Consider the following 27,979-nt stretch of genomic DNA (forward strand, 5'->3'; position numbering starts at 1 on the left):
GGAGCAAATAGAGTATAGAGCATAAGAAAGTAAAAATAAATGACAAAGTAAATGAAAGTATATAAGAAGAATCAAGTCAAGCATTAATCACTTGAAAACACATTTCAAGGATGAAATCAGTGCAAAATTATATTTAAATAGGAGGAGTTTATTTGAAAAGAATTGATTTTGATCCTTGACATTTTTTTTATTTTAATGCTTGACTTAACACATAATATATTTTGCATGTGGCATGATGTCTTGAATTATGAGTTCTCAATATTTTGTAATGCTCCATGCTTGGACAATTTGATTGAATGTTTGAAATACTACATAAAATTTTTGATTGGTAATATTGAAAAGAAATTCTAGATTTGTCGTACACAATCATCGTCAAAATCTGAAAGTTGAATAAATTTGTAAAAAGGAGAAGAGAAGGATATCTCTATTTAGGCAATAACCTTGGTATATAATGTTCTAACTCATACCAAAACTCAACATAAATACAAATATTCTGAATATGCTCTTATATGTTTGAAATATGTGTTTTCAATCATAATGATTTAAGATGAGACTACAATGTGGAAGATACATATCTCAAATTATGACTTTGAAAGCCTTTATTGAAAATCTTTATGAAATTCAGAATCTGATTTTGTATAAAAGCTTAAACTCAATATGATTTCTAAATAAAATCTTAATGTAAGAAAAACAGAATTAATTTTGATGCCTTGGTTGATTGCTCCGATACGCATCCGAAACATATCATTTCTTATCTTTAGAATGTACCAATATTGGTCCAAATGATGTGTCTTTCGATGATCTTGACTGCAAACAAAAATTTCTAAATATATGACTTTATTTTGATATTAAAAAAAAATTTATTGTGTTTCATGTATACATTGCTGAAAAACTGTGATTGAGCTCTATAAATATATATACCTCAATGGTAATCTATATGTTTTTCTCTTCTGCATTCTTAAAGACTTCCATCAGAATATATATAGAGTGAAGGATCTTAAAGCTAGAAATATTTCAGCTCACTCAAACGATTCTAAAAGAAAGAAAATGTAAATGCTTTTGAAAGAAACTGAGCTTCAAATGAATCATTTTCTGATTAATATTTCTATACATTTTCTCTAAGATTAAGAGAAAGCATAACTTGTTCTTGAAGGATTAGAAAGAGTAATTGCTACAAATTTTGAATAATACTAGATTACTCTACATTCTCGATATCATAGAATTTCAGTTTTATTCATGTTTATCACTAAAATCTGAAATTCAACAATAGAAAAGAATGATTAAAGAAGAATGCATCTTTTGAGGGGGAGCTTTAGATATTCAGTATCTCATACCTTGATTTTTATGGATTGATTTTGATGAACCTCCGTATATTGCAAGACTTGCTTTAATTATATAATAAGTTTATACCTTGTGATGAGTTCTATAAAGGTTGTCTTATTTCAAACATTGAGTCTTATGAAAATAAGCTGAAACTTATAGAAAATATATTTTTTTTGAGATTGACAATTTTATTGAACATTATCTTCAAATTCTAAACTCTTAAATGGAATAATCAATTGAGGGGGAGAAAGAAAATCTCAGAAGGAGAGATCTTATGGAACTTAATCGCATAAATCTATAACTAAAGGAGAGAGAAAGCATACTAAATGAAAAGTGATCCTAATGCTCTTCAATATGTATCATCTGAAATTTAAATCTGAAAATATTTATGATACACCTTGAGGCTTGTTATTTGGTTAATATATCTTATGCATAAATCATGAACCAAATTGCAATTCAAACAGTTGATCTTAAGAGCCTCTAACTTAATGAAAAAGGGGGAGAATAATGTGTTGAATTTTCTTGAGTATCTCTTAGAAAACCTATTTTTGGAATTTACTGATGAGTTCTTATTGGCTTGTTCTCTAGAACTTCAATTTTTTTTGCCAATTCGTTATTATATGTACCAAAATGTGCTTCCTTTTTAAAGGATTAAAGTCTTTATAAGAATCTTCAAAGCTTTGAATTTTATGTATGCTCTAAGATATATCATAAATTGCATGAATTCATGTTTTTGGCATTTATGCCACAATATTTTTACACCATAAAAGAACTTTGCAATCATACTTAATATACTGCTCTTATACTCTGAAAATTAGTTAAATTGCTCTCATGTTGATAAAATACTTAATATATTGGGCAAAAGATCTTAAATGAACAAGCTTTCATACTTATTATTGAAGAGAGGTTAGATTTCCATTCGTACTTTCCTTGAATATCATTTGTGGTACTTCTTGAATTAACTTAAGAAAGATTCCATCTACACTTGAGTTGAAAACTATCCTTGGAATCACACTCGATGTGCTCTCATCATAATTTGCTCTGAAATTATCCTTGTAACGGCTTCAAATGATTGTAATACTACATGAATGACATAACCCTTCTTTTTGAATCTTGGTGTATGTTTCTAATTCTGTGATGTGCCATGAAAATGTCATAACATACCTTGAATATTCAAATTTGACAATGTGCAACCATTTTACTATTCTGCCAACTTGACAATGCATATGAAACAGGGGGAGCACAACTTGTAATAACTGCATTTAAAAGGTATGAAATGAATGGGAGTAAAATGAATGCTGAATTCATTGATGGAAATAACTTGGAAATCATTGTATGTTTCATGGTATTAAAAGGTTGCATCGCGTTCTTAGGCACCTAAGGAAAATTTGTCCCCTTCATTATTGATGACAAAAAGGGGGAGTAGAACCAATATGGAATGCAAAATGCAAAATTTAAACTCATACTTGAAAGTTTAATTAGAATCAACAAAATGAAAAGATAAAATTGAAGAATATTGGCTTTAAGACAATTGTCCTTCTGGAAAAGAAAGGGGGAGTCAAAAGAATTGGGTTTTAATTGTTGTTAGCATCAATATTTCATCAATTTACACTTTAACTTGATTCAAATCTAAAAGTGATAGATGATATGCCAAAATTGCTCAAAGAGCTACTAAGATCAATACTTATGCATAAGGATAGAACTGACAGTTGACTATATTGAATTATGCATACTGTATCTAGCTCTAACCAAAACACAATACTTGTACATCTGATCAAATACTGTGTATATGTCTAAATTTTAAATTTTGCATATACTCAGTGTTTTGTCATCATCAAAAAGGGAGAGATTGTTGACCTCCTAATGGATTTTGATGAATACAAAACACTAGAGTATAATTCCCCTTATATTAACAATTTACTTGAGCATTTCAGGTGTCTATCTAAGAATATTGTTAAGAATTGTCAAGGCATGTTCCCATATTTTTCGGAGGATTTATTGAAGATTTTTGAGATGAAGAAAACAGATCAGGGGCAGCCGAGACGTCTCCGGCTTGTTCCAGAGACGTCTCTGAAACGTAGAGGAGAAACTGGCACGTCTGGAGACGTCCCCAGCACCTGCCGAGGCGTCTCGCAGAGTCGGAGTCGACTCCCGGCTTTCCGGAGTCGACTCTCTCAGAGACGGCAGAAAGGCCGATTCCAGAGGACTTGCTTTTTCATTATGAAGACGTCGCGGAGTCGTCCCCGACGTCGCGGAGTCGTCCCCATGCATAAAGCACAAACATCCCGAGACGTCCCCGTAAAGTGTCGAGCCGACTCTCTCAGAAAAACAGAAAAACAAGAAGTCGAGCTGTTCTTCTTCGGAGTCGTCCCCAGAAAGCGCCGAGTCGACTCCAACATCGTCAAATACAGCCGAGGCGTCTCGCGATCAAGCGGAGACGTCTCCGGAGCGCCTGGGACGCGACTGACACACTTTTGCAGGTTTGTTTGAATTTCAAACGGCTATATTTTTGTGTCTAACGGATCTATTGCTTTTTGGGCTATAAAAGGGAGCTCCTAAGTGCCTTCCAACAACATCTCACCAACCAAACACAAGATCATTCAAGAGAGAAGAAAGAAGAAGAGGTTCAAGGGAGTTAGTGCTTTCAAGAGGAGAAATCAAGTGCATTCAAGCTTTCCCATCTGATTTCGTGCTCATCTACTCACTCCCACTTGGCAATCAAAGCTCGCATTCAAGCCAACGTGATCCACATCGAAAGAACCACCATCATCCACGCTTCCAACGGCAAAAAGGGTTCTTCCGATTTTATTGTTTCTCATTGCTATATTTGCTTTCATAAGAGCTTTTAAATCTTTGTAAAACGTTTGAATATTGAGCTTGTTCCAGTCAAGGGACTTGGAACAAAGGATAGGTGTCCCAAGCCTAAGTTAAAATTGGGGGATTGTAGGGTTCGTTGTTAGCCCGGGGTAAAACAACGAGTTGGGTAGTTTCCTCGAAAAACTACCGGATTGTAGGGTTCGTTGTTAGCCCGGGGTAAAACAACGAGTTGGGTAGTTCACTCGAAAAACTACCGAATTGTAGGGTTCGTTGTTAGCCCGGGGTAAAACAACGAGTTGGGTAGTTCACTCGAAAAACTACCGGATTGTAGGGTTCGTTGTTAGCCCGGGGTAAAACAACGAGTTGGGTAGTTCACTCGAAAAACTACCAGATTGTAGGGTTCGTTGTTAGCCCGGTGTAAAAGAACGAGTTGGGTAGTGCACTCGCAAAACTACCGTACTGTAATCGCTGATTATAGTGGAAATTCCCAAAGGAATTTGGAGAGTGGATGTAGGAGCAGTGGAAGCTCCGAACCACTATAAATCTTTGTGTGTTTGCGTTTGACTGTGATTGCTACTTTAGTTTTACCTTTGCACATACACTTATATGTTTTGTTTTAATTAGTCAAAAAGTTTTAAAACACCCAATTCACCCCCCTCTTGGGTGACCATCTCTGGGCAACAGTCTTTAAACTACATAAGGCATTATATGGATTAAAGCAAGCACCTAGGGCTTGGTATGATCGATTAAGCAAATTTCTGCTTAATAATGACTTTAGTAGAGGAAATGTAGATAAAACTCTCTTTCTCAAAAGAAAGGACAAAAATCTATTAGTGGTACAAATATATGTAGATGACATAATCTTTGGTGCCACAAATGATACTCTTTGCAAAGAATTTGCTGATTTAATGCATGGAGAATTTGAAATGAGTTTGATGGGAGAACTAAGCTTCTTTCTAGGATTACAAATCAAACAAACTAAAGAAGGCATTTTCATTTATCAAACTAAGTATACAAAGGAAATACTAAAGAAGTTTGGGAATGAAAATCATAAGGGAGTAGGCACTCCAATGAATCCTACTAGCAAGCTAGATAAGGATGAAAAAGGGAAGAGTATTGATATCAAGCTCTATAGAGGACTAATTGGATCCTTGCTCTATCTTACTGCTAGTAGACCCGACATCGTATTTAGTGTAGGAATATGTGCTAGATACCAATCGGATCCTAAGGAGTCACATTTAAGTGCTGTTAAGAGAATCCTTAGATATTTAAGAGGAACTACCAATATAGGGCTATGGTACTCAAGGGACTCCTGTCTAAATTTGCTTGCGTATTCAGATGCTGATTTTGCCGGATGCAAATTAGATAGGAAGAGCACAAGTGGCACATGTCAATTCTTAGGAAATAACTTAGTATCATGGTTTAGCAAAAAGCAGAATTCAGTGGCACTGTCCACAGCTGAAGCTGAATATATAGCTGCTGGTAGTTGTTGTGCTCAAGTATTATGGCTTAAGCAACAACTAGAGGACTATGGAGTTAAACTAGATAATATTCCTATTAAGTGTGATAATACTAGTGCCATCAATCTTACTAAAAATCCAGTTCAGCACTCTAAAGCCAAACACATAGAAATAAGGTACCATTTTATTAGGAATCATGTGCAAAATGGAAATATATGTATTGAGCATATATGCACTGAAAAACAATTAGCCGACATATTTACGAAACCATTGAGTGAAGATAGATTCTGCATGCTAAGGAGGGAATTAGGCATATGTGATCCTTTTTATTGAAGAAATATAAAAGGGAGCTAGTAGTCTCATGATACATTCTTCCAATTTCTAAAATCCCATGAAACATGAGTCAAATTTGTTATCTAGAGATTCCTTACTCATGTATCATTGTCCCATAAAGAGTTTACAAGGATTGGAAGCAAGAAAAATTCTTAGAAGCAAAAAGAAAGAGAAAAGAAAAAATTCTGCACTTGGGTCGACCCAACCCAGAATAGGGTCGACCCAACGTTGAGTCGACCCAAGAAAAATCTTGAGTCGACCCAACGTCGGGACCCCACTGTTAAAAGGGGATCCGAGAGCATTGTTAGGGCACTGTTTGCCCTTGTCCTCTTCTGAATACTCTAATCCCCACTCTCCAAACTCCTCCAAACTCCTCCAAACTCCTCCAAACATTAGATTACCTTGAGATCTTAGAGAAATGGGACCCAAAAGAGCCGTAGCCAAGAGATCCGAAAGAGTCACACGGATCCAACGGGAGGAAAGGCAACCTATGGAGCCATCTACTGTGTCTCCACGACGTGAGGCACGTGCGGAGGCCCCTCCTCCTCCTTCCCCCTCAGTGATACTTGCAAGATTTGCGGGGAGACCGGTTACAACGGGGAGAAGGATCCATTCTGAGTTTTTTGATCAAGAAGGGTTTCGGTTGAGGGAATGGATCCAAAGGCAAGGTTGGGAGTATCTTTGCTCCCTAGACGTGATGATCTACCCCGGATTGGTTCAGGAGTTCTATGCCTTCCTCAAAACTGGTATGGGAGGGCTTGTTTCAGAAGTTCGAGGGGTTCGAGTTCGAGTTTCTGAGGAGAGCTTGAGTGAGCTACTTCATCTACCCTGCGTAGGAGCCACTCTGGAAAAGCCTGAAAACAAAATGAGAGCTCTACAGTTGATCATGGAAAATGAGAACTTCGACTTTTCCGCGAAGGTAATAGCTAGTTCTCTTACTGCTGAAATGAGATTACTGCTCAGTATAATAAATAGAATCTTATTTCCAAAGACTGGGAGATTCGATCTCATCACAGAGCGAGATCTAGCAGTGATGGAGTGTATGATTCAGGGGATTCCCCTAAATCTTCCGGCCATGATACTGAGACAGATGAGGAAGGTGATGTGCAACTCCAGGGTATCACTACCTTATGGTATGATACTCACCTTGATTTTTCGACAGCACGGTTTAGCTCTCGAGGAGGAGGCATCCAAGAGTCTGCATCATACTGACACATACATTGCACGGACACTTATACGCATGGGATATGAGAAAGTGAACGGGCAGTGGATTCACACTGGAGCAGGCATTCAGGGTGAGGCACCAGAGGGAGATGCACCAGAGGATGAGGATGAGGAGCATATGGATCATCCTACTGCACCTTCAGAGGCTGGACCATCATCATCCGTTCCTCCGAGAGATACGGATGAGTTCTGGAGCAGGATGACTGAGCTCATGTCAGCTCAGGCGAGGACTATCACTGACGGGCTGACGAGCCGATTGGACGCCCGATTGGACGTCATGTCTGCTGAGATCAGTGATCTGAGGTAGCAGATAGGAGCACTCCGGAGAGAGAGAGACCCATGGACCATCTGTGCCACAGGCTGCTGAGTTAGAGATTTCGGCACAGAGTCATCCAGCTCGTCGTGCTCCACGCCAGACACAGTCTCACCAGGCTCGACCTTCCCTCGCCACATACACTAGGAGGATGAGGACTAGATCCCAGCCGTTAGAGTCTCCCTAGGCTGATCTTAGCATCTATGTTTAGAGCCTAGGCTAGATATCTAGTTCTCATATGTATTTTGCTTTTATCATGTATCTTTAAACTTTGATTCAGGAACATTGTATCTGTTTTTGTTTTTGGCATGAATGTATAAAAATGTTCCCATTTTGATCAATGAAGTTTGAAGTTTGGTATTTATTGCATCTTTCCCATGTATCTTTTTGATGATAACAAAAAGGGGGAGAAGTAAAGAAAGAGTATTTATTTTAGGAGAAGTAAAGATCTTAGGGGAGAAGTAAAGATATTGTTTAGAGTAAATAAAGTAACAAAAAGGGGAGAACTAAAGATATCTTTAGAGTAAGTAAAGAAAGAATAATAAGAGCAAAAGTAAAGAAAGTTAAAGAAAGGAGAAGTAAAGAAAAAGAAATAAGAAGTTATGTAAAGAAAGAGAAATAAGAACTTATGCAAGAAAAGAGAAATAATTGGGCAAACAAATTGAAAATCATATAAGAAAGCTTATACATCTAAGGGGGAGCAATTTGTAACAATGAAAATCATCAAATCAAAAATTTCTATCAAATTTCAGAATTTGGCACATATAATTTCAGAATTTGGCACGCACCTCTCGCACCCCGATACATAACCTGAAACTCATATTTTATCTCAAATTTTTGAAGTTTCATCGTTAATGAATTATAAATGAAAGGGGGAGCAATTCAAAAAGTCAAATTGGCAACATTTAAATGAAATAGGGGGAGATTTCACTCTTATATATGAAAAGCTGAAATTCAGCAAGTTAAGCCCTTTCAAAAACTGATCTTAAAGACAAGTATCAATAGGCTCATACTCTTTATTTTGTAATCATCAAAAAGGGGAAGATTGAGGATGATAGTGTTATTTTGATGATTAACAAGCAATTATCTAGAGTATATTATAAGTTAAATTGATACTTCATAAGACTATTATTCTCAGGATATTTGTATAAAGTGATATAGATACATTTCATTGTTTATTTGAATGAATCTAACCTTGAGATGCAGCAAAGTATGGATTGAGTCGACCTAAAGGATGATTGGGTCGACCCCGGCACATCAAGAAATCATTTGGCATACTTCTGCAAAAATGGCACAGATGAACAGTGAGTTGGGTCGACCCAAGGAAAGCATGAGTCGACCCAAACATCAAGATCCTCAAAACAAGACAGAACAATGGTTCTCTGGATTCACTGAGAGGGTCGACCCAAGAAGTAGTTGAGTCGACCCAAGCTTGAGTCGACCCAAACCCTGAGAGGGTCGACCCAAAGGCAAGACAGAAAAGAAGACAGAAAATGGTTCTCTGGAATTACTGAGAGGGTCGACCCAAGAAGAAGTTGAGTCGACCCAAGTGAACTTTGAGTCGACCCAAAGAATGGTTGGGTCGACCCAAGGGAAGGAAGGCTGAATTTCAAGTTTCTGTGTTTTCTGAGAGAGTCGACCCAAGGAATGTTTGAGTCGACCCAAGTAAAAGTTGGGTCGACCCAAGGACAGGTTGAGCCGACCCAAACACGGGCTGAAGCATAACGGCTAGTTCTGCAGATGTACTTTTTGTCCTTCCCAAAGTCAGTAACGGCTAGTTTTTGAATTCTAACCATTGGGGCTTGTCCAATGGATGTAGGAGACTATTTAAAGTGGCACTATTCATCAGATAGAACAATTTTTGAAAGGAATATCAAAGAGTACACAAGAAAACAAATGTGCCCTAATCTTCTTCATCCAAGTGCTTCATTCAAGAATCAAAGAAAGGGGTTGAGCAGATTCAAAGAGTCATCAAGAGCTCCATCCTCCCTTGTAGAGTGAAGCATCCTTGACAAAGAAGAGAGAAGTCACTTCAAAGCGATAAATATTTTCTATACTCTTCTTTGTAGTTTATATTGTTTCATTTGCTCATTTAGGAGTTTAAATCTTCTTTCTTTATTTGTTAAACAACTTGTAAAGGTTGGTTGGTGAGCCCGGAAAACCAACGGAGTAGGTTGATTGGTGAACCCGGAAAACCAATTGTAAAGGTTCGTTGGTGAGCCCGTAAAACCAACAAAGGTTTTTGGATTGTAAGCCCGGAAAACAATCCAACTGTAATCCGCGAGATTATAGTGAATTCCCAAGGGGTCGCTTGGAGAGTGGACGTAGGTGCTAAGGAGAGCACCGAACCACTATACTTTGTGTTGTTTGTGTTGTAATTTGCTTTAGCTTACTAACCATCCATTTGACTTGAGTAAGATAGTTTAAATTTAAAAGAAACCAATTCACCCCTCCCTCTTGGCTTGTCACCTTGGGCAACATAACCTCTATCACATAATTGACTAATGCTTAATAAATTATGCTTAAGACCACCAACATATCGAACATTATCAATAAATGTTGAAGGGGTAATTGGTACTTTACCTATACCAATGATGTGACCTTGGTTATTATCTCCAAAAGTCACAACACCTCCCTTCTTAGCTTCAAGGGTGAAGAATTGATCCTTGTCACCCGTCATGTGTCTTGAGCAGCCACTATCCAAGTACCAACAATTTTTGTCGACCTTGGCTGCAAGACACTCCTACACAAGCAAATCATATAATCTTAGGTACCCAAGTTTTCTTGGGTCCTTCATGGTTAGTAATGTTGGTTCCTTTTGGAACCCAAACCCTCTTAATTTTTCTTTTAGTTTTTCCTTTCCTATAATTACACACATTTGCTTTATGTCCTAAAGTTCCACAACAAAAGCAGGTTATTTTCTTAGTTTTACTTTCTCTTGCTTTAACAAAGAAGTTACTAAGAAGTTTTTGCTTATGTTTAGGTTTATACCCTAAACCCGCTCTATTGAATACCGCTCGTTGACTATTAAGTATCATATTCAATTTTTCAGAACTATATGTAAATTTTTCAACCAAGGGTTTGTATTTTTCAAGTGCTTTAGTTAGTGTTTGTTTTTCTGCTTTTAGATCATTTAGTTCTTTTGTGAGACTCTCATTTATATGTTTATTGTTTTTGGGTTCTAATGTTTCTTTGTTCAGCCTTTCATTTTCTTTAGTTAAGGTATTATTCTTTTGTATCAAGATTTGGTTGCTTGTTTTAAGTTCTGCATTTTCTTTGATAAGAACATCATTATCCTTAACTAATGAATCATACTTACGGAGATGAGTTTGGTTAGTTACTTTTAGTTCTTTGTTTTTAACGTTTATTGTTTTGTATTCATCCATTAATTCATTGAAAGCATCATATAATTCATCGAAAGTAAAATCTAAATGTGGTGCGGATGTTACCTCATTTTTATTGGCCATGAAGCAGAAATTGGCCTTTTCTCCTTGTTCCTCATCCGATGATGATGATGATGTGTCGGAGTCCGATAGGGTGGTGATAGGGGCTTTCTTCTTCTTGTACTTGCTCCCCTTCTTCAGTAAAGGACACTCAGCTCTGATGTGTCCCGGCTTCTTGCACTCATAACATCCAATCCCCTCATTTTTCCTTTCCTTACCTTTATCCTTTCGATAGAAATTTGAGGGGCCTCTCCTTTGATGAAAGGACTTCTTTTGGTTGATGAATCTTCTGAACTTACGTACGAGAAGAGCCTCATCATCCTCTCCCTCGTGATCTTCTTCTTCAGCTACTGCAAGACAAGTCTTTGTTAGATGATGTAGATTTGAGAACTATTACCTTTTTCTTATGGGAGGACTCTTCTTCGCTGTGTTGCTTCATTGTTAGCTCGTACGTCATTAGGGATCCAAGAAGCTCCTCAAGTGGTAGCTTGTTCAAGTCCTTGGCTTCTTGGATTGCCGTCACCTTGGCTTCCCATGACCTTGGTAGACAGTGAAGAATCTTCCTGACAAGATCACTGTTAGTATAGTTTTTGCCAAGGCTTTTTAGGCCATTGACAATGTCAGTAAATCTAGTGAACATGCAAGTGATTGTTTCATTAGAATCCATCTTAAATAGTTCATACTTATGAACCAATATGTTTATTTTGGATTCTTTGACTTGATTCGTGCCCTCATGGGTCACTTCAAGTCTATCCCAAATCTCTTTTGCAGAATTGCAAGTAGAGACTCTATTGAATTCATTCCTATCTAATGCACAGTAAAGCACATTCATTGCTTTGGAATTGAGTTGTGCCTTTCTCATGTCATGGTCATCTCAATCCTTTTCGAGTTTGGGTACAGTGACACCCTCTACATAGATGGATGGGATGTATGGTCCATTTACTACAATGGTCCACATCTCATAGTCTTGGGCTTGGATAAATATTCTCATCGTAGCCTCCCAATATGAGTAGTCGGATCCATTAAAGAATGGGGGTCTTTGGGTGGACTGACCCTCAATGTGGGAAGATCCAAATGGGGTTGTCATTTTGATCTTTTACTCTTAGGGTAGAAGAGTTTAGGCTCTGATACCACTTGTTGCCCAGATAGACAACCCAAGAGGGGGGGTGAATTGGATTTTAAAATAATTTTGCAATTAAAACGTTTGTGGATGACTAATTAATATTTTTGCAAGATGATTAATTAGTTGCTATGTGCTGTGGTGAAATGAGAGTGAGAGAGAGAGACACAAGCAATCACAAACACAATGTTTATAGTGGTTCGGAACTAAACCTTGCTCCTACGTCCACTCCCTAAGTCTCACTTGGGAATTCACTATAACTCCTTGGATTACAGCCGGTTGTTTTACAAGCTCACAACCCAACTTGTTGTTTTACGAGCTCACAACGAACTCGGTCGGTTTTCCCAGGCTCACCGACTAGAACCACCCCGATTGTTTTTCCGGGATCACAATCGAACCCTTACACGTTGGTTTTACCCTCGGCTCACCAACCAACCTCTACACTCTTGATTCAATCCCCTGATTGAATCAAGCAAAGACAAGATGGAAAGAACAAGGAAAAACAGAAAAACAGAGCTTCTAAAAAATAGATATACAGCAATATAAACTAAAGAGAAGTTAAGAGCCCTCAAACACGTTTGAGTTGGAGTAGAGTAGGGCTTCTTGAACTGTGAGTCTCCTCTTGAATGTCTGGTCCACTTGAAGGCAGGAGGAGACTTCTTTAAATGCTGGGAAGAGGTAGCTGGATGGAGTTAATGGCGCTCTTCCTTCTTTTCTGTTGAAAACCAGTTGGCAGAGATAGGATGCTTGATTTCTTTGAGTGGAATAGTGCTTCTCTGCCTTGCTACAGTCCTCTGTGGCTATTTAAGCCATCCCCCACGGAAACTAGCCGTTAGACACCTTTTTCTGCCCGTTCTGCACACTCTGCACATCCTGACAATATGTCCGTTGGGGTCGGAGTCGACTCGCGCGATCTGGAGTCGACTCGGCTGTAGCGGGAGTCGACTCATGCTTTTCTGGAGTCGGCTCGGCAACTGTTCCGGATTTGAATTAAAGTGACCTCCGCGACTGGGAGTCGACTCGACTTAACCCGGAGTCGACTCGCCAACTTCTGGAGCTGACTTGCCATTTTGGGAGTCGGCTCATCCCATGAAGTCCATGGAGCTAATTTTTCAACTTGGCCCACTCGAGTCGACTCGACAATCCTGGGAGTCGACTCGGCGCTCAGAGCCCGAACTCCCGATCTTCTGTCTTTTGGCTCGTCCAGTCTTGGAGTCGACTCGAACTGTTCCGGAGTCGACTCGGCTCTCAGTTTCCGAAACACAGCCTTCTGCCTTTTTGATGTAGCGCTGCCTTGGAGTCGACTCGAGCTGTCTGGGAGTCGACTCGGCTCCCAGAGACAATAATTCGGTCTTCTGTCTTTTTGGGGTCGCGCTGTCTCGAAGTCGACTCGCGCATTGCGGGAGTCGACTCGGATCTCAGAGTTCGAAAACTGCTCTCTGACTTTTGCCTTGTGTACCACTGAGAGTCGACCTGCCAACCATCGGAGTCGACTCGCGTTCCACAGGAGTCGACTCGAATCTCAGGGTCGAAAATCGCTCTCTGACTTTTCTGTCTGTAACTCCTTGGAGTCGACTCATACTACTCCAGAGTCGACTCGGTAATCATCGGAGTCGACTCGCGCACTTCAGGAGTCGACTCGCTGACAGGTTTTGAGTTGAGTCTTTCTGTTCGTCTGTCAGTTCTCAGTCGGAGTCGACTCGTAATGATCCGGAGTCGACTCGAGCCCGTGCCAGTGATTCTGATACGCTTGGAGTCGACTCGTAATATCCCGGAGTCGACTCGAGTCTCAGACTTTGGTTCAAACTGACTTCTTAACTTATCCAAAATATCTTGAACTAAGTCTAGAAACACTTAGACAAGATTTTCACTGAAACACTCAATTGAATTCATTAGTAAACAAAAGATATACTCAAATGCTTTGAGCTCATCAAAATCAAATAAGGTTTTAATCAATCACTCCACAAAGTATTTATCGTGCCGGTTACGTCTACGACAAATCAAGCATCAAAACAATCCATGCATCAATATATATAAACCATACAAGATCTATCTCATAGATGAGTATGCAAGACTCAAAAACATACCAATGGATATTAAACAATTAGAATACAAGTTTAGAGTATACTTGATGAAAGCAACATGCCAAGGGCTCATCCATCACCCTTTGCCAAAAGAAATCAGCCCTCCATTAAAACATTAAACTCTCCCTCCCTTTTTCTTTTCTTTTCAGAAGAACAGGGCATCCCTTGTTTCTTCCTTCTTTTTTTTCTTTCCTAATGGCTCAGCAGGTTACTCTCTTCTTCCTCCCGAATGAGCCTCCTCTCCTGTTTTTTTTTCTTCAATGGCCCCGTTGCCTTTCCCAGCCGAGAGAGCTATATAGTTGGCATTCAATCCCTCCCTTTGCACTCGACGGAAGGGCTGCATCTCGGGCGGATCAGGATGCTGGGAGCTTGATGCGGGAGCTGGGATCACGGGCGAATGAGGCGTCTGATGCGGGTCCGGTAGCACGAAATCATGGTTTCAGGCGGATGCTGGGGCTGCGCGTGGGGATGGCTTGCGGAAGAAGAGGATGCACAAAATCATCACGGATAGCTGGGAGTGATCACGGGCAGATCAGGAGGTTGGACTTGCGTGGGATCGACGCTGGGACGAGTCGTCGATCTGCAAGACGCCCGGAAGGGAGCTGATCGCGGACTGCTGGGTGGTCGCCGAGATGCTCATGAATGGCTGGAACGGAGGAAGAAGCGGCTGCCGATTTCGGTTTGCTGAATGGCTGCAGGCGGGATCAGCGGGATGGGCGTGGGAGAAGAGCGGGATGCTGGGGGCTTCACAGGTGGCTCGCAGGAGGATAGGCTGCACACGGACGCTGTGAAGGAGGCGGTGATTGCACGGACGGTTGGGAGGAGCGTGAGATGGGCGGTAGAGGAGCAGGTCACGGATCCGGAATGCTGAAATCTCGGACACGGGGCTGATCGCGGAAGGCTTGCTTCGCGGACGCTGTGGAGGAAGCTCGGAGATCCGTGGGTGTTGGGATGATGGCGAATCCAGAAGGAAGGAAATCACCACGTTGTGAATGTGGACGGCTGGGATGATGAAGGAAGTTGGGAGATCCAATTGCAGATCTTCTTGGCTTGATGAATCTAAGCCCTTGGATGTTTCATTACGTATTGCCTCCAGGTGGCTGCCATGTGTCCCTCGGGTGCAAGTGTGCTTGACCAAGTTCAATTCTGTTCTAGTGTAATCAGGCTTGAAGTCGACCAAATGCACATTTAAACTTTGATTTACGATAATCTGTGCCAAATAAAATATAAAATTAATGCAGCCCTTTTATCATTATTTATTAGCAATAATATTAATTTAAGCAACGTGTAGAACGTACTTTTGTGCTCTCATCACTCTCACTATACAAATCTCAAAGCGGCTTTTTCAAGATCAAACGTTGGATTTGGGCGAAAGAAGATGGATCCTTCTTTCGAGCGAAAGATACAACCCCTATCCGGGCCCACTAATGGGTCGGCGCCAAACCCTTCTTCTATAGCGGACTTTTTGACACATCATACGTCCAATCAGTATCAAACACGTCATCACACACATCCAGATACGCTAAACCACGCGAGCTTGTCGAATCCCCACCTGCAACGTCAGCAGACTCCCCGCACCCCCCCCTTCTTCCTATTTCCACCCAAACTTGTTCCCGCGGAGCCCTTTAACTCGCTCACGTGTAGTTCCCTGACGCCTCTCCGCCGCCATGGCGACGCGCCGGAAATCCTCTTCGACCGCCGGAAAACCCGAGGAGATTCTCTCCGAAGACCGGAAGGCCTCGCCTGATGACCCTCCGTTGGCGTCTCCGAAGCTAGGGCTCATCCTCTCCGCCTCCGCCCTCTTCTTCGCCCCTTTCTTCTACCTCCTCTTCTATCACTACCAGATCGAGCCCGAGTTGCGGCGATCCATCGCCATCAGTGCTGCCATGAGCTTCGGTGGCTTCGTCGTGGCCGTCAGGATGATCCCGGTAGCCGCCCGCTACGTATTGAGAAGGAATATGTTCGGCTACGACATCAACAAGAAGGGCACTCCTCAAGGGGCCATCAAAGTGTCAGTTTTCTGATAAAATCTGCCATTTACGTTTCATATTTTAGTTTATGGTACGGCATAACTTGATGCGTCTACTTTTATTGGGTAAATTGATTGCTTTTGAGTTTCTATCTTTATTAAATTTCAACTTGAGTAGAGATATCGGAATTATTTAATACTGTTGGTGCAATTTGGTTAGCCTTTCTTTGATTTGAAAGTACAATTTGGACATTGCATTGGAGCCATGCAAGAGTTTAGTAGGTTAATTGAGTTGATCGATATCTTTTTTATAACCTTGGTGAACTAACATGTATATATTTTCTATAATTCGAGTGTTTTTATAATTAATTTTCCTTTATAATCCCCACATTTAAGTCTCTCATGCAGATCATATGTAGACTAAGGTAAAATGAATATTGACATGGAATGAGTTTACTGGAAGAATGCTACATGAGCTCATTACTAATTGTGCAATGGGCATTGTTGAACACATACTTTAATGAAAATTAACCTTGCTCTTTGTCTTTCAGTAACCAATTCGGTGGAGTTGATCTTAATATTTCTTTCTTTGAATTTTTCAGGCCTGAGTCATTGGGAATTGTGATTGGTATTGTCTACTTGGTTATTGCTATTCTGTTTCAGCATTTCAACTTCACATCAGACTCCAGTGTATGTTATCTATTCTTTGTTGTGTGGGCAATATGTTGGTGCATCATATATGTCTATTTTTTCTAGTAAAATTTAAATCAGCCAAGTGGAATAGTTTGTATACTGTTTAATTCCTATTTTATAAATGAAACCTTAGGTGCCGATTTTGAAATGTGACTGCATGATTTTTTGGCAAAGGGTTGTGCACTTTGTGTTAAAATATAGAAGCCTATCTAATTTGAGTAATACATGAGTTCTTGTTAGAAAGTGGGCTTATGCTTTACTCTTTGTACTGGATTTTGATTGCTGTTTAGAGCCAAAAAAAAAGAGAAGCAAATTGTAGGCAGCTTGTGACTCCTTTTAGTGACAAAATAGTCCTTTAAAATAGCCTCCTTGGATGTTGGAAACTTGGCTTTGTCGACAAGATTATAAACATTGAGTCCCTTGTAAAATTTGAAACATCACACTACTTCGATTATGGTATATTTTCTGCAGACACTACTTAAGCTGTTCAACTGTGACATTGTTGATTCGACAGAATGCCACATTTTTTGGCATGAGATGGAATGCAATTTTATAGCCTTTACATTTATGTCTTTCATATTGAATAAGAATCAGTATAGTGGAAGGTACATCCTCGACAATGTGATGACAATTTGTAATTTCACTTATTACTTGTAAGCCATTTATCTTAACAATTGAATAACATGTCAATGAAAACTTGTATCCATTCTGGTTTCAATGCACTGTTTTGCTTAACAATTTCAATCATTTAAAGTTATATGAGCTTAGCTTGATTTGAAACTAGCATATCTCCTGTTTGGTAATATGCATGATCTTGGGAATCTCAGAGAAAAGTAAGAGTTGGTGCCAACTGGGACTCCTAGTCACTAACCCTTATTATCCACCTAAAGTAGGATGATATGGAAACTTAAAAAGTAGGAAAAGAGCAACAGATTTTCTTCTTTTTCATTTTTTTCAGGAAAAATGAGATAAATACTCTCCATCCAATATTTTTCTCACTTGTTCGCTTAGTATATATAGATTTTTCATGTTTAAATATGGAAACATGTGTATTGAATTTTAAAGGGCCCCGGCTCTGACTTTCTCTAAAATAATGAAACCATTTAGTTTTTATTAATTCTTTTCACTGAAAATATCTACATGTTCTGATCCATACTGGATTTTGAGTTGGACTTTGGCTAAGTATTGCACACTTAATGCAGTGGCTTGTCGAATACAATGCAGCACTAGCATCTATCTGCTTCATGATTCTTCTTGGATTTGTTGATGATGTTCTCGATATTCCATGGAGAATGTAAGTCCTTGATATCTTTCATAGCTACACAAGTTTCCTTCATCTACTTGTGTAGTTCAGCTTTTTTATTTGAAAAGTTGTTTTGTGATTGCAAGACTGATTTAGATTTCACTACGGAGAACAGAAAATTGGTTTTGCCCTCATTTGCAGCACTTCCCCTTTTGATGGCATATGCTGGACATACTACTATAATCATACCAAAGCCTCTTGTTCAGTATGTTGGAGTAGCAGTTCTGGATTTAGGTGAGCTCATAATCTGCTAAGCTTATGTTTTTTCCTTTTTTTAATTTATAATCCATCAGTTGCAGTTGCCACTTTGTGAATGATAAAGAATATAATAAAGAATACAAACTTTTGTTTTTTAAAAGATTTCTATTTTATTATGTGAATTTTCTGGTAGGGCGCAGATATCTCATGATATTTTTCCTCTGCATTCTATAGATTTTTCATGTTGATAGAATTTCTTTGACGTTTTTTTTTATATGAGAATAGAATCTGTCATGAAGTGTGATTAATCTAAATTCCGCTTAATCATAATGCCCTCCAAGTTGGGTATAAAATTGGAAAAATGTTAGTACCTAAAATCAAGATATGACACTCATCAAGGAAACTTGATCTAGGAAACCTAAGTGTCATATTACAATTTCTTTGCAATGAACAAGCTTAAATAAGTTTTTCCTTTCTGATTACATTCATGTACAATTTGGTTCCTCTGTTATTGTAATCGTTAGATGTCAAGCAATAAATATGGCGCCCAAAGATGTGATATCCATAATGTTGTTTATCATAGATGTTCGGGTGCATAGATGCTATTTCCATGATCGTACGTATTCTATGTATGGTCATTATCATGATACGATTATGAAGTTTCATTTAGTCTGAAACATGCTTTGCCAAGGTTTTTGGACAATGATATTTGCATGTTGAATCCTGCTTCTTTGAAGTTGTAGTCTTGATAATCTATCAGTGCCTTGAATGATGATGTGGCTTGAATAAATGTTGAGTTATCTTTTCAAGAGTCAAGTCTAGGCTTCAGAATCTCTACTTACAGTTTGGGTTTAAAAGATGATGTTCTACTTACAACATAGGCTCAAAAAAAATCTTTGAAGATTCCAGAGTAATGCTTAAGGATAGGTTGCTTGTCTTGGCATTGATGTCCGGAATTTAAAGTGTTAGGATTGAGGTTATACTTAAAACTTCTAAAGAAATTATTATGAGACAAAAATTTACCAGGAACTTTAGGAATATTAAATAGGGATTGAAAGAATCTCTTATAAGTGGACAACATTGGCAAACAGAATGAAAGTAATTACAAAAAGGTTAGCCTTACCCCCGCTTGCGGAGATGCTGTATCCATGATTCAAACCCATGATTTCTATGTCACTATGGAGCAATCTTCAAACCCGTGATTGCTAACCACATCACATTCACGATAAAGGTCGAGTCTGGTAGCATAGTTGTGTTCAGAGTAACATCATGAAGGATTACAATATAGCACAACAACAGGATAGAACATGGATGGAAGGTAAGAAGAATTAAGCTTTGAACAGTGATTTCCTTTTCAGGTTAGAATTGGTCAGTTCGAAATGCTTTGATTATGTTGCAGTCAAGGTTAACTTTGAGGGTTCTTTGGCATTGACAATAAGCAGTTCAACAACTATGATCTAGTTCACATCGCTAAACATGCTGCTCCTGAAGCTATCAAGCAACTAAGTGGATCCCAATAGAAAAATAATGCCAGTGATGGCACCAGATAAAAATTTAGAATAGCTTCATTTTGCATAACACTTCTTAATTAATTATTGAATTATTATGTTCCCAGCCTAAAATGCACCCCACCTGTCATACATGACCTATATTTTCTGAAGGATCCACTTGAGATTCAAGAAATGGCTCTCTAAGATTGATTCTGATGCTTGACATGTCTTCGATTGTTAATGTGCATGAACCTGAAATCTGAGCCATATGGGGAGCTGAGAGACCCTCTGAAAATCATGTTGATGAATGCAGGAAAAATATCCAGCAGGAAATCCACACTGTTCCATCTGTGGAATAGAGAGGTTAAGACAAGGAAGGCCTATGTTTATTGGTGAAGGCTAAGGAAATAAGGAAAGAGAATGTTGACTAATGATTATAAGAGTGTAGATTTGAAATCCAGATATATGTGACATAGAGGAAAGGAGGGAGATGTTTGGGGTGTTAATGTAACAACATAGTACCTCACCCAAAATGGTTAGCTGAAAGGTATTATTTGGGTTCGTTGATCCTGAATAAGTACCCAAAATTTTTTTGGCGAATAACTGATGTGAAACTAAACACACTTCCACACGGGTCCTCACATACTTTTTCCGTTCAAGTCCTGATGTCCTCGTCAGGCTAAGGGTTCAAATTTGTTCAAATCTAATCACAAGCATGACAGGCCCGTGGTCAACCTCCATCAACCCGACTGTAATAGCCCCTAGTCTACATAGGTTATGGGCCGAGTTCACTTTATACCATTTGTCATAACCTGGACCTCACCCAAAAAATCTAGTCAGAAGATATTATTTGGATTTCTTGATGCTATATAAGTAAGCAATATCTACTCAGTGAATAACCGATGTGGAACTAAACACACGCCCGCACGGTTCCTCACAGTTAAGTAGGTGGAATTTGAATTCTCTAGGGAGAGTTGATATTGATAAAGATATTGGCAATGTCCTTGTTGTGTTCTTTGGTGAAGTTACTAGGTGGACATCTCTAATGCGAGTTAGCAAATGGTTTATTGATATACACTAGAACTGATTTGCTTCAGCTTTCGACCCTGTTGACTTTCTGTTGCTAAATCAGAATCAAGAAAAGATAAAATGTTGTACAAAGGATATTGGAAAGATATAGGTAGGCAAGTGTTCATTTTGGGAGAACAAGGAGGAAGTGAATAATGAATGCAAGGAGATAGCAGATTAGTGGGCATCAGGAAAAATGTGACTCGTACATAAAAGATTAGGTGTTAGTTCCCTTGAGGAAGGACAAGCATATGAGTGACAAAGTGCAAATGATTTACGAGCGATCCTCTGGAAAAACAAGAAAAAATGCATTGAGGCACAGTGGTGTGTCTCCTAAAAGATTTGTCATGTGGAAATTACACTTGGATGCTGTTTGCTCACGAAATTAAAGAAATTTTTTTTATCCTCTTGTTGAAGTTTATCTGTTGTTTTATAACTAAATTTGGCATTTTGACCAAATTAAATATATGCAACACTGTGAGTATTTTCACGGCTTGGCATTTGGATATTCATGACTTGTTACGAAAGCTATTTCAAGATGTGTTTTTTGGATCTGAAAAGTATGGATGACAATATTTTAACATGATATAATAATTTTAAAACCAGGGGTTTAAGGTGTGTTTTACTCTTTTTTTTATCCGCACCAATCCTGTGTTTGATTATTAGAATTTTATTTTAATCATATACAACATCCTTATTTTTTTGGGTAGAGATACAACATCCTTTAGTCTGATGGTTTTGTTATTGTTCTGAAAGGACAGGTTGGATATACAAGCTATATATGGGCATGCTAGCAGTCTTCTGTACAAACTCTATAAATATACATGCAGGGCTAAATGGACTTGAAGCTGGGCAGACAGTCGTTATATCAGCTGCAGTAAGAACAAGGCTGAATGCAACATTAAACTCTGTCAATTGTTCGATTCTAGCTATGCTACTTTTGTCATGCTTGGATATCTGATATGTCAAAGAATAAGCCATAGCTTCAATTGCAGATTTTAATACACAATATAATGCAAATTGGTGCATCAGCGGACCCTGAATATAAACAGGCCCATGCATTCTCTATTTACCTTGTTCTGCCTCTGCTGACTACTTCATTAGCTTTACTTTCTTATAACTGGTAATGACAACAAGGGAATATTCATTGTACACTTATTATTCATATTTGCATAACCTGTTTCTAAAGGTTTATCTCAGTAAAGCTGAATGTTGCTGGTTCATTTTTTATATCAGGTACCCTTCATCGGTTTTTGTTGGTGATACCTACACTTACTTTGCTGGAATGGCTATGGCTGTAGTAGGAATACTTGGCCATTTTAGGTAAATTGCCTTCCATTATATTTAAGTTTGTTATCTATCTAACTTGCTATGCACCATTAATTATTAGTCAGTAAATGCTCTGTGCCGACACTATAATTTGCAGTGACCAATATATGGTAAATTTACAAGCCGTTATATGACTATATAACGATTTGTAAAGGTTTTTCAAAATTAAAAAAATGATAAATTCAAAAATTGTCTGGCATAAATTTGATTTCTATTTATGTGAATGCCCCTCCAGTTTGTTAGCGCATATAACTCAAGCTATCCTTTAAAGCAAGGTATGCCGTCTCGGTACCGGGCCCTATGCCAGTGCCACCCTATTTCTATATCGGTGCATCTGGTACGGCGCCGGTTCGGTGTATCGAGTGTCGGTATGGCTCTCATACCACATACTGGTACCGAACTAGTACGGTATCATACATCTTGTACCATCCGGTTTAGTACGGTATGGCATACCTTGCTTTAAAGCCTTGAAAAGTTGGCTTCATGATCATGGACTTCCACTCATGGCATTAATACAACTTTTATAATAAATGCAAAACACTTTACTATTCATTCCAATCTAGTTTTTCAAAATAGACAGAAGAAAGAGATCATCGAAGGAGGAGTGTACTCATAAAACCACAGAATTTTAAAAATTTATAGAAGTATAAAACCTAAATCTAAAATAAAAGAAATTTAAAAAATATAGGAAATTGTGGAAGGCAGTATAGATTTCTGTTTATATCTGAAGAAATGCCATTTAGCATGTTATCAAGAAATGCTTGTGTCCTACAATTTGTTTATTAGGAGTTAGCATGTTTTCTTAATTGTTTTAAAGTCAGTGATCCAACTTAAGATCACCCATATTCTATTATTCTATTATTCTATTGTAAACTCTGGTAGCTTGACTGTACCTTCCATCCGTCCTTCACTTGTATGAAAAACTCTATCTTGTTTGTTTATCCTATCTACAGATATACCTTTTATTCCATAATTAGTATACCCCACCTGGTTAAGATCTCGTTCTTTTGGAGTGTAGTTATCAATCTGCATGTTGATAATAAACCTTTTACTAGAGTGGATCATATGTTTTCCATCTTTTTTCTCATACTACACATGCCATCTGTCCTTTTATCATGTCAATTGCACTTGCCAAATCCCAGTTTTAGTTTAAGTTAAGTTTCCATTGTACCATGTATTTTTATCAACAGGTTGCGTTTTGATCTGAACGTGATCTGATCTGGGGAAGAATTTAATCCACTTTCCATATAATGACTAAACAATAATTGAATCAGGTTGAAGTTTGGGTCATTCCATCTTGATAAATGACCCTACTTGGAAATGTATGATATACAATATATATAGTACATCATAATTAATATATATTAAATAGTATATAATGTAGAATGTATAGTATATAGTATATAATATGTAAAATATAATATACAATATATAATATATAATATATTATCTATTATATACGATACACAATATATAATATAAGATATATAGTCTATAATGTTATATTTAGTTTTAGAAAGAGGATCAACCACATCCATTTAAATTGTTAACTTGCTTTTTTCTCCTGTGCTCCTTCTGTTTCGTTACTTCCCAATCATTACATTCTTTCCTTGTCTTCCATAACTTTAGGTGATTCTTATAAAACAAGACAACCAAGAGAAAAATTTTGAGAGCCACGGCTGTAACCTTCACTTCTTTCCTTTGATTTTCCACCTGTTGCTTTCCCATCTAGTTTCTCTTATTACCTTCCACAGTCCACCCCTCCTCCCTGCTCTCCCTTGCTACGGATAACCTATATCACATGGAATCATAATTCCCCAAATGCCCACCATATGCTCCTTCATGGGCGAACCCTCCTCGTAGATTCCACTCCTTCCCTACTGCTCGTCTCAAGCACCATCATATCCATAGGTTTCTTTGTATTCGCATTTTCTTTTTTTCTTTTTGGTCTTTGATTCATCTTGGTTGTGATTTTTATTCAATTATTTACTAAATTCATGCCACAATTACTACCACAACAATCATTAATGTCCTTCTGTTTTGGGAGATGGCAACCCATGCTTGTGCTATCTCCTCCCCTACGGCAAATCCACCTTGTGAACAATAGTGTTTAGGAGAATAAATCACAGCAGCATTCCTCATATACGAGTGCATCCTAGGACAAACTAATATAGGATCACTGTGGAATGATAGTGTTTAGGAGATAAAACTGTGGTCAACATATAAAGCTACCACGTGACAATTTAAAACAGAAGCACCTTGGGATTGGTGTTTGGTAAAAATAAAGAAGAGCGCTCATCTTTACATTGTGGACTAGGGATAACTTGCTGGTTACATTAATTCTCAAAATGAAAATGGCAAACTAGTTGTAATGGGAGAGCAAAATACATGCATCTATTTCTTTCCTTGTTTCTGTGCGTTTCTGTGCCAGTGTATCTCTGAAAGAGAGAGAGAGGAGGGCATGTATACAGATAGAGAGAGAAGTGGAGGGAGGAAATGACTGTTGATAGAGAGAAGGGGGCTTGTGTAACTTGCATTGGAACTAGAAAGGTCCTTGAGGCTACTTTTGGAGTGACGTCTTGGTTTCATGAATAAACAGAAAAGGGTCAGTTTTCCTGTCATGCTTAGGTGTCAATATTCTAGGGGAGGGTGTGGTTACATTGGAGGGGAAAGCTAGGCTTGGTTGCCTCACATCCCTCTGCCTTCTATATATTGGAGGTTGTGATTGGCAATGATGATTTTCTGATAGAAATTCTGCTTCTCCTCCTCCCTAGCCAGGTTGAAGGCTCGATCCTATCTGCGCAAAATTAATGATGTAATGTCTAACTTGATAATTCAGTCCATGTGTGAAGAATCAATTGTTTTCAGGATTCCTAGTGCATCAAGTGGTCATGATATAGAAAATTTTAGAGGAGGGATGCTACAATTTTTTGATTTGATATATGGTTTAGAGGCATCAAAATCAGTTGAATTTTGTTGCTTATGTTTTAAGATTTCTATATCTTGTTTGATAATTTTTATTTTGTGATATTTATGATTTACAATATATTTCGTGATGCTATCTTTTGTTGGTATTGTACATTTTTTGTCTCGCAGTATATGGGAAAGAAGACTTAAAGCAAATTACTATTCATTTATTAATGTTTTAAAATATCATTATCAATAGTGTAAATGCTCAACTTTGGGGCCTATCAGAAATTTTACACCGATAGAATTGATGATTTAATCCTATTGGTAAGACTCTACCTTAATTCTCTCTTTACACATGCGCACACACACACACACACACACACACACACACACACGTATGTATGTATATATATACGTACATATATATATATATGCATATATGTGTGTGTGTGTGTGTGTGTGTGTGTGTGTGCATAAATCTTATGTCTGTATTTATAGTGTATATATGTGTTTTTGTTCGTCTGCAATTGAATCCTCATATCTGGGTGATATTTCTGTCATCTATGAGGTGTGGGATTCCAGAAAACACCACTAATACATGGAAAAAAAACCTTTTTCCTTTTTTTTGAAAAAGGGCAGTCTAGTGCATGGGCTACCATCATTGTGGGGTTTGGGGAGAGTCAGATATATGCGGCCTTACTTCCGTGTACAGAGAGGTTGTTTTCGTGTTTCCGGTCGATGACCTCTAGGTTATATTGGAGCAACTTTTACCATTACGCCAGGGCTCACCCTGTATTGTTTTGATACTTGTGGGATTGGTGAGTTATAGGATTCCCTATCTGGTCCGGAAGGGCATGGATTCCGTTTCTTCTTTGGAGAATATTATTATTGCCTTTCTAGTTAAGGTTTATGTGTAACAACATGCAAGCTCTGAATTCAAAATTAAAGAATTTTCCTGTTTAGAATAGGAACTACTAAAAGTTGATGGGAAGAGTCTTCCATAGTTCTACGGAAGTGATTGACGAGCTACGTTTATATGGCTGACAGAATTCATGTGTGTTTGTACAAGCACAGATGCATGTGCCTACCAATATGCTTTAGTATTTCTGGGATGTCAATTCCACATGTATGCATATGCGTGCAGCTTTTTCCTTTTTATGTTTGTTACATGGATGATTGTGCTATATATTCATATCCCAGCGATGTTTATTTTGGTATATACTAACCAGCATTATCTCTGTACTTGCAGTGAGACGCTCTTGCTTTTCTTCTTGCCTCAAGTTCTGAATTTCCTGTACTCATGTCCTCAAGTCTGTATAAATCTAAATATAAATTTATCTATTACTACTGCTCAGGCTTCTCATTCTTTCTTTACTCTCATTACCCTGCAGCTTTTTAAGATCATTCCTTGTCCAAGGCATCGCCTGCCAAGGTAGTTTTTGTTTAAATTTAATCCTCAAGCATTTTATATTGTGCTTTCTCCATGACAAAAAACCTTGGTTCTTCAGGTTTGATCCTCAGACAGGACTTTTGACTGGGACGAAGGATGGGACCCTTGTAAACCTATTCCTAAGATTGTTTGGCCGGTGCTCAGAGAAGTCGCTTTGCATTAGACTTCTTATTTTTCAGGTAACTCTATACGACAGTTTGCTTTCATACTTAGGTGCAACTGTAATTGTACTTACTACTCCCATGTTCATATGGCTGTATGCTGGACTAATGATCTGCAAGCACCATTCAGCAACCAAGGTCACTTTTTGGATGGATGATAACTTTAAAATTGCATAAATCGATTTATTATAACATATAGATGGTGAAATAGATGGCTAACACTCCCTGTGGGTATTCCCGATCCATTTAGATCTCACTCACCTTGTTAGTATTTTCAGTCCTCCCATATCCCAGCAATTCCCATAAAAAAACCATTATTTGTGTTATAGAACCTTCTGCTCGTAGTGAGATAAACATCCTGTAAACTACAGATGGCCTTTTGACTGAAAATAGATGAAATATTTTGGCTTCTGAGATGGCTTGCCATAGTTCTATTATTGCACTGTGCCATCACATAGCCTAGCAATCTCAGTCAAAAACCACCACTTGGTGTTACAAGACCCTCTTACTATGGCAAGACAAACATGTCGCTGTTTACTGGGAATTCTGTTTTCCACTTTGTTAATACTTATCTCCATCACACCCCTATGATAACTCACCATTTATTGAAATTCCATGTCAGCGGTTATTGGATCTCAGTGCCATGCATGATATATTCCCTCTGCTCATTTATCTTTTAGTTGCACTAGGCTGTGATATTCGAGCCTTAAGGACATCTCTATCTTCATTCATTCATTTATGCTGTTCTGATTTGTTGCCCTCATGTATCATACTGGAGCTGCAAAGAACCTCCTTTATTGCATTCTTTCCTTTTCTTTTTTTTCTTTTGGTTTTCCCCTATCTGCTGTTTGTAGTGATGTTGACGTTATCTAAATGGCCCCACGCAGGCTTTGTCATGCCTTCTATGTTTCGGGTTGAGGCATTTCCTTGCTGGATGGTACAAATGAGACCACTGTAAGCTACATCCTTCCTTGCTGATTTCATTGATATCCAGGAATTTTAGCAGAGCGGTATCGGAATTTTTGTAATCTGGCTTGTAATATTAGAAACAGAATGGCACATTCGTTGTCAATTTTTCCTCGGCCCATGAGATGCGTGGTTCTCTAATTGGTCTGTGATGATTTATACAAATTATCATGCAGCTTGCCAGACATGGTTGAGATCATTAAAAGCATTTCACTTTATTCATGGGAAAGCTCAATTTCCTAAAAGTTATGGTAATTTTTTAAAAAAATATTTTTATTCTTTTAGATAGAATAGAGTAAGGTTTTTCTCTTTTTTTTTTTTAAGG

At 38.4% G+C, this 27,979-nt stretch overlaps 1 protein-coding gene across 1 annotated transcript; it reads left to right on the top strand.

Annotated features, from left to right (window-relative positions):
• The first annotated feature begins 15,719 nt into the window (after positions 1–15,719).
• Positions 15,720–27,876, top strand: LOC103696999 (UDP-N-acetylglucosamine--dolichyl-phosphate N-acetylglucosaminephosphotransferase). The gene is made up of 11 exons (XM_008778760.4): positions 15,720–16,128; positions 16,689–16,776; positions 17,982–18,073; positions 18,198–18,316; positions 21,600–21,715; positions 21,834–21,961; positions 22,075–22,161; positions 26,327–26,387; positions 26,469–26,509; positions 26,586–26,706; positions 27,576–27,876. The coding sequence occupies exons 1-11, from the start codon at positions 15,785–15,787 to the stop codon at positions 27,633–27,635; spliced, it is 1,257 nt and encodes a 418-aa protein (XP_008776982.1). The 5' UTR covers positions 15,720–15,784; the 3' UTR covers positions 27,636–27,876.
• Positions 27,877–27,979: the final 103 nt, after the last annotated feature.

This window comes from Phoenix dactylifera, unplaced genomic scaffold (genome assembly GCF_009389715.1).
Source record: "Phoenix dactylifera cultivar Barhee BC4 unplaced genomic scaffold, palm_55x_up_171113_PBpolish2nd_filt_p 000146F, whole genome shotgun sequence".
Taxonomy (NCBI): Eukaryota; Viridiplantae; Streptophyta; class Magnoliopsida; order Arecales; family Arecaceae; genus Phoenix; species Phoenix dactylifera.